General features: G+C 35.9%; 5 gene segments (V, D, J or C); all 5 read right to left on the bottom strand.

Moving 5' to 3' along the window:
* Positions 1-4,597: 4,597 nt before the first annotated feature.
* On the bottom strand, positions 4,598-5,136 carry LOC132852509 (T cell receptor beta variable 12-4-like). The segment is given in 2 exon segments: positions 4,598-4,923; positions 5,076-5,136. Coding segments are annotated over 2 exon segments (387 nt in total).
* Positions 5,137-9,031: 3,895 nt separating this feature from the next.
* LOC132852507 (T cell receptor beta variable 6-4-like) lies at positions 9,032-9,570 on the bottom strand. The segment is given in 2 exon segments: positions 9,032-9,357; positions 9,510-9,570. Coding segments are annotated over 2 exon segments (387 nt in total).
* Positions 9,571-13,462: 3,892 nt separating this feature from the next.
* LOC132852506 (T cell receptor beta variable 6-4-like) lies at positions 13,463-14,001 on the bottom strand. The segment is given in 2 exon segments: positions 13,463-13,788; positions 13,941-14,001. Coding segments are annotated over 2 exon segments (387 nt in total).
* Positions 14,002-14,514: 513 nt separating this feature from the next.
* On the bottom strand, positions 14,515-15,171 carry LOC132852194 (T cell receptor beta variable 9-like). The segment is given in 2 exon segments: positions 14,515-14,933; positions 15,081-15,171. Coding segments are annotated over 2 exon segments (354 nt in total).
* Positions 15,172-16,170: 999 nt separating this feature from the next.
* On the bottom strand, positions 16,171-16,722 carry LOC132852503 (T cell receptor beta variable 6-1-like). The segment is given in 2 exon segments: positions 16,171-16,523; positions 16,661-16,722. Coding segments are annotated over 2 exon segments (399 nt in total).
* Positions 16,723-17,309: the final 587 nt, after the last annotated feature.

The following is a 17,309-nucleotide window of genomic DNA, read 5'->3' as shown; positions in this document are numbered from 1 at the left end:
CCAGACCTGAATATCATTCAACATCTGTGGGGTGATTTGAAGCAGGCTGTCCATGATACAATGATACTGAGAACCTGCAAAACCTTCCATCCTAAAACTTACATTTCTTGGTAAACAAACAGTTATATAAACACTATAAAGTTCTAACACCAGAGAATCCTTTAAAAATGCTAAATAATCATCTCTGTACAGTAATCAACAATTAGACATTTTAGTTTATGAAATATCTTTTATGATAACATATTAAAACAGGTATTTTAAAAAACATGTGATTTGTCTTTAAGCCGTTGCTGTTATACAAAAATGCATCAACAATTTATGACAGTTGAAGAGAGTTGTGAGTTGTAAAGTTTATATTCTGTAATACAACAGTCAAATTTTCTTCAGGCACAAAAGACAGCTGTGTTTAAAAACAGATAACATCAGCTTTAGTGGTTTGTTCAGAGCTCAGAAGAGCTGATGGTGAAAACTGATTGTTAGTTTTTGTAATAAAGAGAAGAGTCTCACACTGCTGTGTAATATGCTGCACAAAAATAAACTCCATCACTTTTTAGTGAAAGATTGATAACTTCTAAAGAGGCGTAACCATCAAACGCGTCCCCTTCGATTCGGATTTTCTCCTTGAATTCTGTCTCAAGATTTGCGTCTTTGGATAATAAATATCCCATAAAGATGATGTTTTTGTTCTTGGTTTCTTTGTACCACATTATACGATCATACTTTTCGATATGATGGGAGCATCTAATTTGGGCAGATTCTCCTTGATTCTTGATGAGGTCATGAGGTGTTTGCTGAACAACCGTCCCATTTGTGAGACCTGTGGAGAAAGATAATTTTAATAAAATGCAAAACCTTAAGTCTTTTTTTTTTCACAATCATAGTATTATTACCTGTGAGCAAAAGCACCGGACTGATTGCTTTGAGGAAAATCACTAACATTGTTGTGAGTTGGTGTGTTAGATGGATATGATCTGATCAGTCAGATCTCATGTCAGTTATAATCTCATACACTGGAGCACATGACATGAACAATATAAACAGAATGTGTAACGAAACATACAGTAAGTGTGAGATCATACTGCCCCCATTAGGCCAAAGAGAAAACCTTCAAAGAAAAAAATCACTTACATTCTGACTATAGTTATTTAAGCAATTGGTTTAATTTGTAAGTCCTATAAATAAATTTATATAGTGGTGTGAAAAAGCGTTGGCCCCCTTCCTGATTTTTTTTTTGCATCTTTGTTTTACTTTAATGTTTCATATCATTCATTCATTCATTCATTCATTCATTCATTCATCTTCTACCGCTTATCCGAACTACCTCGGATCACGGGGAGCCTGTGCCTATCTCAGGCGTCATTGGGCATCAAGGCTGTTTCATATCATCAAACAAATTTAAATATTAGCCAAAGATAACACAAGTAACCACAACATACAGTTTTTTAAATGAAGGTTTTTATTATTAAGAGAAAACAAAATCCAGACCCACTGTTAAAACATAACTTATCTGTGGTTTATTACACCCGTGTTCAATATCTTTAGCCAGACCCAGGCCTGATTACTGCCACACCTGTTCACAATCAATAAATCACTTAAACAAGACCTGACTGACAAAGTGAAGTAAACACTGGCTACGTGTTAAGTTTAGAATTGATTACAGACTGCTGCTACTTACATACAAGGCTCTTAATGGCTCCCATGTATCTAACTAGTCTTCTAACATGTTACATTCCTTTGCGCTTTCTGAGATAAAAAAAATTCAGGACTTCTGGTAGTTCCCAGAATATCTAAGTGTACTAAAGACGGTAGAGCGTTTTCATATTTAGCTCCTAAACTTTGGAATAGTCTTCCTGATAGTGTTCGGGGCTCAGACTCACTTTCCCAGTTTAAATGTAGATTAATAACTCATCTCTTTAGTCAGGCGTACACTTAATACATCCCATAATATTGTGCACAATTACATCAGACTTGCAAATATTATGAACAGCAGCTATGTTAATCCCTCTCCACTGCTTCTCTCTTTCTACTCATCCCGAGGCATCCGGAAATTGTACCAGCTCCGACTGTCTTCCATGCGATGAAGATTTTGGACCTTCACTAAGATGAGGCCGACTCTGTGAGAATCATGAGGCATCTTGAGATCTACCAGCTCCAGTTGGACTCTGCAATACTAAATACAATACAACATTTGTCAGGCTGTATATTTATAATCACACCCTCCAGTGTCACCCATATGAGGTTGGGTTCCTCTTTACTGTAAAGGTTTCTTCCTTTACCGTCTAAGGGAGTTTTTCCTTGCCACTGCTGCCTGAGTCACCTCAGACTTGCTCATTGGGGATAAATACATGCACATTTAAATATATCCAATATTAATCTTGAATTTTGTATTCTATTAATCTTTATATTATTCTTTATAATAGCCTTTTGTTCTATGTTTATGTTCTGTAAATCTGCTTTGAGACAATGTCAATTGTAAAAAGCGCTATACAAATAAACTTGAATTGAATTTAATTGAATTAAACCAAAAGAACCTTAAAAGCTTACACATCATGCCGAGATCCATCCACTGAGATCTATCAGTCTGGAAAAGGTTATATTGGCATTTCTAAAGCTTGGGGACAAAAGTGCAAAAAAAAAAAAAAAAAAAAAAAAAATCATGATGGTGCCAACACTTTTTCACACCACTGTACTCATGTGCTATGTAAAAAACCACGACGTGAACACTATAATGCTAAATGCACAGTATACTTGACATCTTAAAGTGCTTTTTCTTCTCAGTACGAATGAATGAATGCAGGTGTTCAGAACCTGATAAGCCGCATATGCAACAGCTTATAATAAAATAGTTTTTGTATGGTAATGAGAAAATACAATCTATTGCACAGAAATATGCTGCACTGTCATTACATTACGTTGCATTACATTATGTAAGGGGGTTTTGGCTCTACTATCTCTACTGTTTCCGTTCCCTGACAAAGGAATTGTATTTTTAAAATTCAGGCTCTGAAAAGATTCTCCATCTGGAAAATATCAATACTGACAGCAAAGATTATATAAGATAAAAAGGAAATCATTGGGAATTTATAGTTTATACATGTGTTAGTGAATCTAAAATAAAGCTATACACATGTTCACATTTACTCACATATCAGAGTAAATACAGTAGCAAATCTCCTGGAGGGACTTCACAAAGAGTAAATCTATCCAGTAATTCTGTGCTAAGCTACAATATTAGTAAATCTGATACAAAAACCAACACTGTGATTCACCAGATCAATAATTAAAAGGCAATAAAATATGCTGCTTATTAAGAAGAGTTGAAAAAACTATAATATTCATAAGACACATGCTTATACTTTTTTTTTTTTTTTTGAGGATTTCTATCAGAATTCTGGTAAATGTACTACTTTTACAGTAGGCATATCATTATTCTTTAATACAATATCCCCTTTTTAACCTTAAGTTTCTGAGTTGTGATAAAACTTCAAGTCTCTACACTTCAGAAGATCATTCGAGCCCAGCAGAGTTACTCAAACACTATTGTAATCCTGATCATGTTGACGCTTGAGGTTGAGGCTACAGATTGGACTCGGAGTGTGTAAGGTTAGTCAAATCACTTATCCCTATCCACATAGACAATGTAGAAAACACAATCTACTGTATATGTATTACTCACAGTTCCTTCTTCAATCCTGAGCTCTGTTTACTGGTTACTGTCTGTCCTCTGGATTGGAGTCTTGTATTTTCTCCCTGAGAGTTATTTCCAGTAGAAGATTTTCAACTAAATGCTAATCTTTGTGTTGTTTATTGGCATTAAATCAAATCCAGCCCAGCTGCAGGTGTTGTGGTTTGTCTATAACGTGGATCAGATAAAGGTTTTTGTAATTAAGTGAGCTGATTTACAGCACTGTGTAATAAGCTGCACAGAAATACACAGCACTGTCGTTCACTGAAACACTGTTAATGGTCAAAGAACCGTTGTTTCTCCCATCACCGCTGAACTTGACCTTTGATTTAAAATCTGCCTCTGGATTTGGAGACTCATTTAAAATATATCCCATGAATTGAAATCCTGTGTCCTGGTTGTGTTTGTACCACAGAAAGCGGTCATAGTCTTTTACAGTGTGTGCACATTTGATCTCAGCAAACTCATCTTGATATTTTATGAGGTAAGGAGGATTCTGGGTGACAGAACAAACAGAAGGACCTGTGGAGAAAAAAAGAGAGCAATCAAGACAAATTGGAAAAGAACTAGATTATGGAAATATATATTAGATCAATTTACCTGTGAAATATAAAATTATTGTGATAATGAGAGCAGTAACCATGTTGAGTCACTTTGTGTGTGTGTGTGAGTGTGTGCGTGTGTGAGTGTGTGTGTGTGTGTGCATGTGTGTGTGTGTTTGTGTGTGTGTGGTGTTGCTCTGAATAAAACAAAGAGAAAAAGGATGTCTGGATTAGATTTTATCCTTAACAAAACAACTGTATTCTTATCTGTAACCATGATTCACAGTGGTATAGATTTCTTGTGTCATATCGCCCTCTTTAGGTGTCTCCACATCTTCCTGACTGACACACAGTGTGTTTTTGTACAGCCCTACCCTGTGGTTATAACACTGTGTTCTCTCACAGCACAGAAATACACAGCGCTGTCATTATAATCCACATCGTTCACTGTAAATGAGCCGTTCTCAGGAACTGCTTTAATAGCTGAAAATTTATTCTGGTTGAATTTTCCAAAGTCTGGAGTTCCATAGCTGGTAGTGAACACTATGAGCTCCATGCTCTCTCCATAGTACTGACGATACCAGTACATTTCTCTGTAAGTTGCACCCTTTGTGTGTGAGCAGTTTATTGTGGCTGATTGTCCCTTTTCAACCCAAAGTGTTTGTGGCTGATTGACATCATTTGCTCCTGAAACTCCTGTGAATAAGCAGCAAACAGTTGTTTTTTTAAACATATGTAAGCTATCTGTTTATTTTATATCTATCCATGAACATTTGTAGTAATACTATGATAATCACGTGTCTGCATATTATTTATATACAGAGGCATCAGGCAGATTTTGTAGTTACCTTGAATCCAGTAAAGTGACTGAAACACTATTAAAATGCTGATCATGTCTCTTGAAGTCATTGCTACAGACTGATCTTAGACTGTGGAGGATTACACATATTCTTGTTGTGTATGATGTGATGTCAGGACTCCAGCCAATGAAATTCATTCATACCTGTTTGCACTAAGCAAAGTGAAAAAAAAAACTGAACTGAATAACTTTTAACGTAAGACTTACCTTAAATCCAGTGATCTGAATATTTTTGTTGTTGATGCTGTTGTTTTACTGAGATTCATAGTTATTTTATTTATAAAAGAGACACCACCTGAAGCCGCACTCGAACCCGATCTCTGGGAACTGTCCCAGTAGCTCCTGACACATGCATTCATTCATTCATTCATTCATCTTCTACCGCTTATCCGAACTACCTCGGGTCACGGGGAGCCTGTGCCTATCTCAGGCGTCATCGGGCATCAAGGCAGGATACACCCTGGACGGAGTGCCAACCCATCGCAGGGCACACACACACTCTCATTCACTCACGCAATCACACACTAGGGACAATTTTCCAGAGATGCCAATCAACCTACCATGCATGTCTTTGGACCGGGGGAGGAAACCGGAGTACCCGGAGGAAACCCCCGAGGCACAGGGGGAACATGCAAACTCCACACTCACAAGGCGGAGGCGGGAATCGAACCCCGACCCTGGAGGTGTGAGGCGAACGTGCTAACCACTAAACCACCGTGCCCCCCCACATGCATTCAATGTCTGTTAATTAAATTAATATTGATTTACTCATAAAAAAATAATAAATAAAACAAATAATGTCTTTTCAGTTTTGGGAGTAATTTTGTATGAAATATTATACATTATCTTATGTATTTACCTTGTAGACACAATAGTGTTACGGTAAATGTGATGACCTCTATGGTGGGTGTGTTGCTGTGATCTTAATTGATATGAAAGAGCTCAAGTTCCTGCCTGAAGCATGCTGGGAAACTGATGCCAATTTGTCACATTGTCTTTTCTAATGAAAGGGCTCCCTCTAGCTGACTCCATGATCTACAGTAAAAGTCAAATAACTGAATGTTATTGTAATGTTGTCATTTGGCCATTACTGACGTTGAATTAAAAAAAGCTAAATGAAACAGAAATATGTTTTTGTGAGAGCACCGAGCTAACAACAGCATTTAAATGTTGACTAATCACTGATATTGAAGCATCCAGGATGCAAGAGGTTTGAGGAAAATGATACATTACATTCAATGTATACACTGCACTACTTTAAAATGTAAACTAAAGTCAGGTTTCATCACACATGCAAATTATTTTAACAGGATTTTTTTTTTAGCAAATTTCAAATGTTTTATGGATGTACTGCATGTATTGTGCCGTTGGGTGAAGAGGATTGAGGAGTGGAGACAAAGGAAGGGGAAAATTTGGCAGGGGAAAATTTTCCAGGGGAAGCTTTATCTGAAACCTCCTCCTAATGGGACTTGAAAACTCCACCATGAACCCCAGGATGTCCCATTACCAGTAAGCCATGATAATAGAACTAACTCACTAACTAACTCACACACACACACTCACACACACACAGTAATCAGGCTTATTATCATGATAAGGATCATATATTTTTATGCTATGACATATTTGTACATTTATCCTAATTTCTATCTACAGTAGTTACTGAATCTTATAAGATTCTTCACTGATGTGCTACTCAGATGACATGTCATGCATATAATATTTTATGAAGTTTATGTTATCAGTAGTCATAACTGCTATTTAATGACCGTATGCCATATGTAATATTGTGTTAGATTTTGTATAATGAAACTGGAATGCATTTTAAACATCAAGAACATTTTATGATGTTTTTAATCAAACAACTGAGAGCTGCTCTCAGGAACTGTTTTTATAGCAGAGAATTTACTTTGGTTGAACTTTCCAAAGTCTGGATTGCCAAAGCTGGTAGTGAACACTATGAGCTCCATACTCTGTCCATGATACTATTATTGCTAATATGATAAGAGACATGTCAGGGTTGATGATATTACTGTATTAAATGCAAATAGAAGCCAGTCACCTACATGCAGAATATCTTCATGTTGTTTATTGGCATTAAATCAAATAGAGCCACAGCTGCAGGTGTTGGGGTTTGTCTATAACGTGGATCAGATAAAGGTTTTTGTAATTAAGTGAGCTGATTTACAGCACTGTGTAATAAGCTGCACAGAAATACACAGCACTGTCGTTCACTGAAACACTGTTAATGGTCAAAGAACCGTTGTTTCTCCCATCACCGCTGAACTTGACCTTTGATTTAAAATCTGCCTCTGGATTTGGAGACTCATTTAAAATATATCCCATGAATTGAAATCCTGACCGTGTTTGTACCACAGAATGCGGTCATAGTCTTTTACAGTGTGTGCACATTTGATCTCAGCAAACTCATCTTGATATTTTATGAGGTAAGGAGGATTCTGGGTGACAGAACAAACAGAAGGACCTGTGGAGAAAAAAAGAGAGCAATCAAGACAAATTGGAAAAAATGGAAAAGAACTGTTTCTAGATTATGGAAATATTATATATGTGACCTTTGGTCTAATCTGGCCCAGTCTGACCCACTCTTCACAAGCACACACACTCAGGATGTGGATGATATTCAGTTTATTTTCTGCACACAAAGCAGTAAAAATGAGAGAACAGTGAGTCATTGAGAGGATCTACAGCTCCATCCACAGCAGTTCTCTCTAACTCTGCTTTCAATATAACTAACAATTTACTCAAAATGTATTTAACAAGACAAATAAAAATAAATAAAAATTCTGAATTGTAATTTTTTTCCAAGAAATTATACAACATGGCTTTGATTTTTTTTCCTTTCTTCTTAAATTTAAATGTTGTGATCGTATAGTTCATTTAACATTAATTAAGAATATGAATAACATTGAATAAAATTATTAGAACATTAATACAGCATACCAGTTTGCAATAAACATTTGCAAAACACAATAAATGCTATATAATAAACAGTTACCTGCACACAAAGCAGTAAAAATGAGAGAATAGTGAGTCATTGAGATGATCTACAGCTCCATCTATTTAAGAAACATTTCATGTGGTTAGAGAGCACATGGGACAATGGCGCACATTAAAATATTAGTGCAATCACGCAAACAGAAATAAAATGATCAAAATTCCAAGAAATATAAACAGAAAACACTCCAAAAATCAACCAGCGTCCACTGTGTGCAATCCCTTACATGCATCGTCTAATATTTGAACATGACACCAATATTTTATAACTCTTAGCACGGAGCTGCAAAAGAAACGACTCACCCACAGCAGTTCTCTCTAACTCTGCTGCAGATAGTTCAAACTCAGCGCGCAATAGCGCCACCGGCGCGGCCAATAGGATGCATGATCACATTACAGCAGGATTTATTTAAAGAACCCTCTGTAATATTTATCCCGTTACATATATAGATAAATTTACCTGTGAAATATAAAAGAATCATGATAATGAGAGCAGTAACCATGTTGAGTAACTCTGTGTGTGTGTGAGTGTGTGCGTGTGTGTGTGGGTGAGTGTGATGCCTATTTTATTTAGCATAATGACATTTTTCCTGGCTTTTCGAAAGAAACTGCTCCCTCTAGCTGCATCATGTACACAATTATATTGCCTCATAATCAGTGCTAAAGTGAATGTTAAATAATCTCTATTTACCAATTCAGTCACACAGGTTGCCAAATCAAGCAATTTACCCCTTTGTATTGTTAAAACATTTACAAAACCTTTAATAGCCATCAAAAAAAGATGTCTGGATTAGATTTTATCCTTAATGAATCAACTGTATTCTTATCTGTAACCATGATTCACAGTGGTATAGATTTCTTGTGTCATATCGCCCTCTTTAGATGTCTCCACATCTTCCTGACTGACACACAGTGTGTTTTTGTACAGCCCTACCCTGTGGTTATAACACTGTGTTCACTCACAGCACAGAAATACACAGCGCTGTCATTATAATCCACATCGTTCACTGTAAATGAGCCGTTCTCAGGAACTGCTTTAATAGCTGAAAATTTATTCTGGTTGAATTTTCCAAAGTCTGGAGTTCCATAGCTGGTAGTGAACACTATGAGCTCCATGCTCTCTCCATAGTACTGACGATACCAGTACATCTGATTGTGAGTTGCACTCTTTGTGTGTGAGCAGTTTATTGTGGCTGATTGTCCCTTTTCAACCCAAAGTGTTTGTGGCTGATTGACATCATTTGCTCCTGAAACTCCTGTGAATAAGCAGCAAACAGTTGTTTTTTTAAACATATGTAAGCTATCTGTTTATTTTATATCTATCCATGAACATTTGTAGTAATACTATGATAATCACGTGTCTGCTTATTATTTATATACAGAGGCATCAGGCAGATTTTGTAGTTACCTTGAATCCAGTAAAGTGACTGAAACACTATTAAAATGCTGATCATGTCTCTTGAAGTCATTGCTACAGACTGATCTTAGACTGTGGAGGATTACACATATTCTTGTTGTGTATGATGTGATGTCAGGACTCCAGCCAATGAAATTCATTCATACCTGTTTGCACTAAGCAAAGTGAAAAAAAACCCTGAACTGAATAACTTTTAACGTAACACTTACCTTAAATCCAGTGATCTGAATATTTTTGTTGTTGATGCTGTTGTTTTACTGAGATTCATAGTTATTTTATTTATAAAAGAGACACCACCTGAAGCCGCACTCGAACCCGATCTCTGGGAACTGTCCCAGTAGCTCCTGACACATGCATTCATTCATTCATTCATTCATTCATCTTCTACCGCTTATCCGAACTACCTCGGGTCACGGGGAGCCTGTGCCTATCTCAGGCGTCATCAGGCATCAAGGCAGGATACACCCTGGACGGAGTGCCAACCCATCGCAGGGCACACACACACTCTCATTCACTCACGCAATCACACACTAGGGACAATTTTCCAGAGATGCCAATCAACCTACCATGCATGTCTTTGGACCGGGGGAGGAAACCGGAGTACCCGGAGGAAACCCCCGAGGCACGGGGAGAACATGCAAACTCCACACACACAAGGCGGAGGCGGGAATCGAACCCCGACCCTGGAGGTGTGAGGCGAACGTGCTAACCACTAAACCACCGTGCCCCCCCACATGAATTCAATGTCTGTTAATTAAATTAACATTGATTTACTCATAAAAAAATAATAAATAAAACAAATAATGTCTTTTCAGTTTTGGGAGTAATTTTGTATGAAATATTATACATTATCTTATGCATTTACCTTGTAGACACAATAGTGTTACGGTAAATGTGATGACCTCTATGGTGGGTGTGTTGCTGTGATCTTAATTGATATGAAAGAGCTCAAGTTCCTGCCTGAAGCATGCTGGGAAACTGATGCCAATTTGTCACATTGTCTTTTCTAATGAAAGGGCTCCCTCTAGCTGACTCCATGATCTACAGTAAAAGTCAAATAACTGAATGTTATTGTAATGTTGACATTTGGCCATTACTGACGTTGAATTAAAAAAAGCTAAATGAAACAGAAATATGTTTTTGTGAGAGCACCGAGCTAACAACAGCATTTAAATGTTGACTAATCACTGATATTGAAGCATCCAGGATGCAAGAGGTTTGAGGAAAATGATACATTACATTCAATGTATACACTGCACTACTTTAAAATGTAAACTAAAGTCAGGTTTCATCACACATGCAAATTATTTTAACAGGATTTTTTTTTTAGCAAATTTCAAATGTTTTATGGATGTACTGCATGTATTGTGCCGTTGGGTGAAGAGGATTGAGGAGTGGAGACAAAGGAAGGGGAAAATTTGGCAGGGGAAAATTTTCCAGGGGAAGCTTTATCTGAAACCTCCTCCTAATGGGACTTGAAAACTCCACCATGAACCCCAGGATGTCCCATTACCAGTAAGCCATGATAATAGAACTAACTCACTAACTAACTCACACACACACACTCACAGTAATCAGGCTTATTATCATGATAAGGATCATATATTTTTATGCTATGACATATTTGTACATTTATCCTAATTTCTATCTACAGTAGTTACTGAATCTTATAAGATTCTTCACTGATGTGCTACTCAGATGACATGTCATGCATATAATTTTTTATGAAGTTTATGTTATCAGTAGTCATAACTGCTATTTAATGACCGTATGCCATATGTAATATTGTGTTAGATTTTGTATAATGAAACTGGAATGCATTTTAAACATCAAGAACATTTTATGATGTTTTTAATCAAACAACTGAGAGCTGCTCTCAGGAACTGTTTTTATAGCAGAGAATTTACTTTGGTTGAACTTTCCAAAGTCTGGATTGCCAAAGCTGGTAGTGAACACTATGAGCTCCATACTCTGTCCATGATACTATTATTGCTAATATGATAAGAGACATGTCAGGGTTGATGATATTACTGTATTAAATGCAAATAGAAGCCAGTCACCTACATGCAGAATATCTTCATGTTGTTTATTGGCATTAAATCAAATAGAGCCACAGCTGCAGGTGTTGGGGTTTGTCTATAACGTGGATCAGATAAAGGTTTTTGTAATTAAGTGAGCTGATTTACAGCACTGTGTAATAAGCTGCACAGAAATACACAGCACTGTCGTTCACTGAAACACTGTTAATGGTCAAAGAACCGTTGTTTCTCCCATCACCGCTGAACTTGACCTTTGATTTAAAATCTGCCTCTGGATTTGGAGACTCATTTAAAATATATCCCATGAATTGAAATCCTGACCGTGTTTGTACCACAGAATGCGGTCATAGTCTTTTACAGTGTGTGCACATTTGATCTCAGCAAACTCATCTTGATATTTTATGAGGTAAGGAGGATTCTGGGTGACAGAACAAACAGAAGGACCTGTGGAGAAAAAAAGAGAGCAATCAAGACAAATTGGAAAAAATGGAAAAGAACTGTTTCTAGATTATGGAAATATTATATATGTGACCTTTGGTCTAATCTGGCCCAGTCTGACCCACTCTTCACAAGCACACACACTCAGGATGTGGATGATATTCAGTTTATTTTCTGCACACAAAGCAGTAAAAATGAGAGAACAGTGAGTCATTGAGAGGATCTACAGCTCCATCCACAGCAGTTCTCTCTAACTCTGCTTTCAATATAACTAACAATTTACTCAAAATGTATTTAACAAGACAAATAAAAATAAATAAAAATTCTGAATTGTAATTTTTTTCCAAGAAATTATACAACATGGCTTTGATTTTTTTTTCCTTTCTTCTTAAATTTAAATGTTGTGATCGTATAGTTCATTTAACATTAATTAAGAATATGAATAACATTGAATAAAATTATTAGAACATTAATACAGCATACCAGTTTGCAATAAACATTTGCAAAACACAATAAATGCTATATAATAAACAGTTACCTGCACACAAAGCAGTAAAAATGAGAGAATAGTGAGTCATTGAGATGATCTACAGCTCCATCTATTTAAGAAACATTTCATGTGGTTAGAGAGCACATGGGACAATGGCGCACATTAAAATATTAGTGCAATCACGCAAACAGAAATAAAATGATCAAAATTCCAAGAAATATAAACAGAAAACACTCCAAAAATCAACCAGCGTCCACTGTGTGCAATCCCTTACATGCATCGTCTAATATTTGAACATGACACCAATATTTTATAACTCTTAGCACGGAGCTGCAAAAGAAACGACTCACCCACAGCAGTTCTCTCTAACTCTGCTGCAGATAGTTCAAACTCAGCGCGCAATAGCGCCACCGGCGCGGCCAATAGGATGCATGATCACATTACAGCAGGATTTATTTAAAGAACCCTCTGTAATATTTATCCCGTTACATATATAGATAAATTTACCTGTGAAATATAAAAGAATCATGATAATGAGAGCAGTAACCATGTTGAGTAACTCTGTGTGTGTGTGAGTGTGTGCGTGTGTGTGTGGGTGAGTGTGATGCCTATTTTATTTAGCATAATGACATTTTTCCTGGCTTTTCGAAAGAAACTGCTCCCTCTAGCTGCATCATGTACACAATTATATTGCCTCATAATCAGTGCTAAAGTGAATGTTAAATAATCTCTATTTACCAATTCAGTCACACAGGTTGCCAAATCAAGCAATTTACCCCTTTGTATTGTTAAAACATTTACAAAACCTTTAATAGCCATCAAAAAAAGATGTCTGGATTAGATTTTATCCTTAATGAATCAACTGTATTCTTATCTGTAACCATGATTCACAGTGGTATAGATTTCTTGTGTCATATCGCCCTCTTTAGATGTCTCCACATCTTCCTGACTGACACACAGTGTGTTTTTGTACAGCCCTACCCTGTGGTTATAACACTGTGTTCACTCACAGCACAGAAATACACAGCGCTGTCATTATAATCCACATCGTTCACTGTAAATGAGCCGTTCTCAGGAACTGCTTTAATAGCTGAAAATTTATTCTGGTTGAATTTTCCAAAGTCTGGAGTTCCATAGCTGGTAGTGAACACTATGAGCTCCATGCTCTCTCCATAGTACTGACGATACCAGTACATCTGATTGTGAGTTGCACTCTTTGTGTGTGAGCAGTTTATTGTGGCTGATTGTCCCTTTTCAACCCAAAGTGTTTGTGGCTGATTGACATCATTTGCTCCTGAAACTCCTGTGAATAAGCAGCAAACAGTTGTTTTTTTAAACATATGTAAGCTATCTGTTTATTTTATATCTATCCATGAACATTTGTAGTAATACTATGATAATCACGTGTCTGCTTATTATTTATATACAGAGGCATCAGGCAGATTTTGTAGTTACCTTGAATCCAGTAAAGTGACTGAAACACTATTAAAATGCTGATCATGTCTCTTGAAGTCATTGCTACAGACTGATCTTAGACTGTGGAGGATTACACATATTCTTGTTGTGTATGATGTGATGTCAGGACTCCAGCCAATGAAATTCATTCATACCTGTTTGCACTAAGCAAAGTGAAAAAAACCCCGAACGGAATAACTTTTAGCATAGGAGTTACCTAAAATCCAGTGATCTAAATATTTTTGTTGTTGATGCTGTTGTTTTACTGAGATTCATAGTTATTTTATTTATAAGAGAGACACCACCTGAAGCCGCACTCGAACCCGATCTCTGGGAACTGTCCCAGTAGCTCCTGACACATGCAGTCAATGTCTGTTAATTAAATTAATATTGATTTACTCATAAAAATAAATAAATAAATAAATAAATAAATAAATCGATAGATAGATAGATAGATAGATAGATAGATAGATAGATAGATAGATAGATAGATAGATAGGTAAATAAATAAATAAATGTCTTTTCAGTTCTTTTCAGAGTCATTTTTTATGAAAAAAGCCAGTCACCTAAATGCTGAACATCTTTATGTTGTTTATTGGCATTAAATCAAATCCAGCCACAGCTCCAGGTGTTGTGGTTTGTTTGTAACGTGGATCAGATAAAGGTTTTTGTAATTAAGTGAGCTGATCTACAGCACTGTGTAATAAGCTGCACAGAAATACACAGCACTGTCGTTCACTGAAACACTGTTAATGGTCAAAGAACCGTTGTTTCTCCCATCACCGCTGAACTTGACCTTTGATTTAAAATCTGCCTCTGGATTTGGAGACTCATTGTAAATATATCCCATGAATTGAAATCCTGTGTCCTGGTTGTGTTTGTACCACAATATACGGTCATAGTTGTTTACAGTATGTGCACATTTGATCTCAGCAAACTCGTCTTGCTTTTTTATGAGATCTGTAGGATTCTGGATGACGGAACAAAGAGAACCTGTGAAGAGAAAAAGAGAGTGATCCAGGTATATAAAATGAAAGCAAAGATTTTCTAAATATTAGATTTAAATTAATATTAGTATTTAATATTACATGTTTTTTATTGAGAATGCTGTATTTAACATTATATTTCTATCATGTTTACCTGGGAGAAACAATACCGATGCAGTAAGCGTGATGAGAACAGTATGCATGTTGAGCCTCTATGCTGTGAAAGTGGAAGAGTGCCATCAATCCTTTACTTCTTGAATAAAGCATGATGGAACTCTATAATCTGTTTGTTTCATTACACTGTTATTTCTAATGAAAGGGCTCCCTCTGGCGTACTGCATTGTGCACAGTTAAAGTAAAATAATTAAATAGAGATTGAGAAGTTAGTATTTCAGACTAGGAATCTACATTCCAGAAACGTAAATGTTCATGACTCATAACTCTTTGTTTTTTCTCTTTTAGGCAAAATCATCTTGATTTTTTATGATCTCAGAAGGCTCAAGGATGATACTACAGCTCTGCCCTGTGGTTATAGCATTGTCTTTATTGTCTTTATCTCCAAAATCTCTGTTGATGCTGATGAAACCAGTAGATCCGATTATGATGACATTTCTAATGAAAGAGATCCTTTTAGCACCTTCTTGCTGCCTGCATAATGTAATGCAGTAAAGGAACAGTAAAATAAGTAGATGCTATAATAATTTTGACAGCTAGCCACTATGGACACTTGCTGAAAATAAAATAAATAAATAAAAATAAAAGCTAAATTTAACTAGAAACAATCCTTTTTCAAGAACTTTGAGCTAAACATGAATCTATTAAACATGAGTTAATTCTAAGGTAAAAAATAAATAAATACATAAAAGTAGATATGTAGTATATTTCATATATATATATATATATATATATATATATATATATATATATATATATATATATATATATATATATTATTGTAGATATTTTATATAATGTAGTATGTTAACCATATTAAATAATACAAGAAATTTATACCAGACATATCATGGCTTATGAGATCATTTTAAACTTATGATAGACATAAACACATGAGTTATCATAACAACTCATATGTATACAGTATTGTAACCTTTATAACAGTAATGATCATAATAGGTTTCATAATAATGTATGCTATAATATGTTACACTAGCTTACATTTTAATTACAATGGTATCCTAATGACATATATGCTTTCAGTCACTTTTATGTGTCTGTACTTTTTCTTAGACGTACAGTGTTTTTGTACAGCTCTGCCTTGTGGTTAAAACACTGTGTACTCTCACAGCACAGAAATACACAGCGCTGTCATTATAATTCACATCGTTCACTGTGAATGAGCCGCTCTCAGGAACTGATTTAATAGCTGAAAATTTACTCTTGTTGAAGTTTCCAAAGTCTAGAGTTCCAAAGCTGGTAGTGAACACTATGAGCTCCATGCTTTCTCCATGGTACTGACGATACCAGTACATCTGATTGTGACTTGCATCTTTGGTGTGTGAGCAGTTTATTGTGGCTGACTGGCCCACTTTAACCCAGAGTGTATTGGGCTGATGGACATCATTCGCCCCTGTAATTCCTGTGCATAAAAAAAAAATAATTAAAATTAATCTTTTAACAAATATGTATAAGTAGTTAATTGTCCTATTGTGATTCATAGGCATGTATAGCAGACTTATTATTACAGAGATGTTTCTCCTCCAGATTTTTATTTACCTTGAATCCAGTAGAGTGACTGAAAAATGACTAGAACTCTGATCATAGTGACTCTCAATAATGAGACTACAGACTGGACTAAGACTGTAAAATTATTCAGATTCTAGTCAGTGATGTAAGAATGTGACATCATAACTCCACCCACGGAGTCTAAAGATTCATCATTCAGAATCTTAGCATGAATTATGATAAATAACAAAATAAACAGATAAGAAACCCGTGATAAGGGTTATTTGGTGTTCATTGGTCTGTTTATTATTCTGCTTTGATTTAAAGATATATAGGACAATTATTCATTAATTAATTCATTCATTCATTCATTTATTTTCTACCGCTTATCCAAACTACCTCGGGTCACGGGGAGCCTGTGCCTACTGTATCTCAGGCATCATTGGGCATCAAGGCAGGATAGGACAATTTTTTTTAATTAAAATCATGTTTTAGAAGCCTAATTAATTAAGTCCTATATTTCCTTTTTTTACTTAATACAAACTTTTGCTCATATGATGTGAGAATGCTGTTGTTGTTACACATTACAGTGTATTAAATGCAAATAGAAGCCAGTCACCTAAATGCTGCACATCTTTATGTTGTTTATTCGCATTAAATCAAATCCAGGTGTTGTGGTTTGTTTGTAACATGGATCAGA

Source organism: Tachysurus vachellii, chromosome 10 (genome assembly GCF_030014155.1).
Source record: "Tachysurus vachellii isolate PV-2020 chromosome 10, HZAU_Pvac_v1, whole genome shotgun sequence".
NCBI classification, from domain to species: Eukaryota; Metazoa; Chordata; class Actinopteri; order Siluriformes; family Bagridae; genus Tachysurus; species Tachysurus vachellii.
Note: the sequence above shows the minus strand (reverse complement) of the source record. Positions and strands in the feature narration are given on the sequence as shown.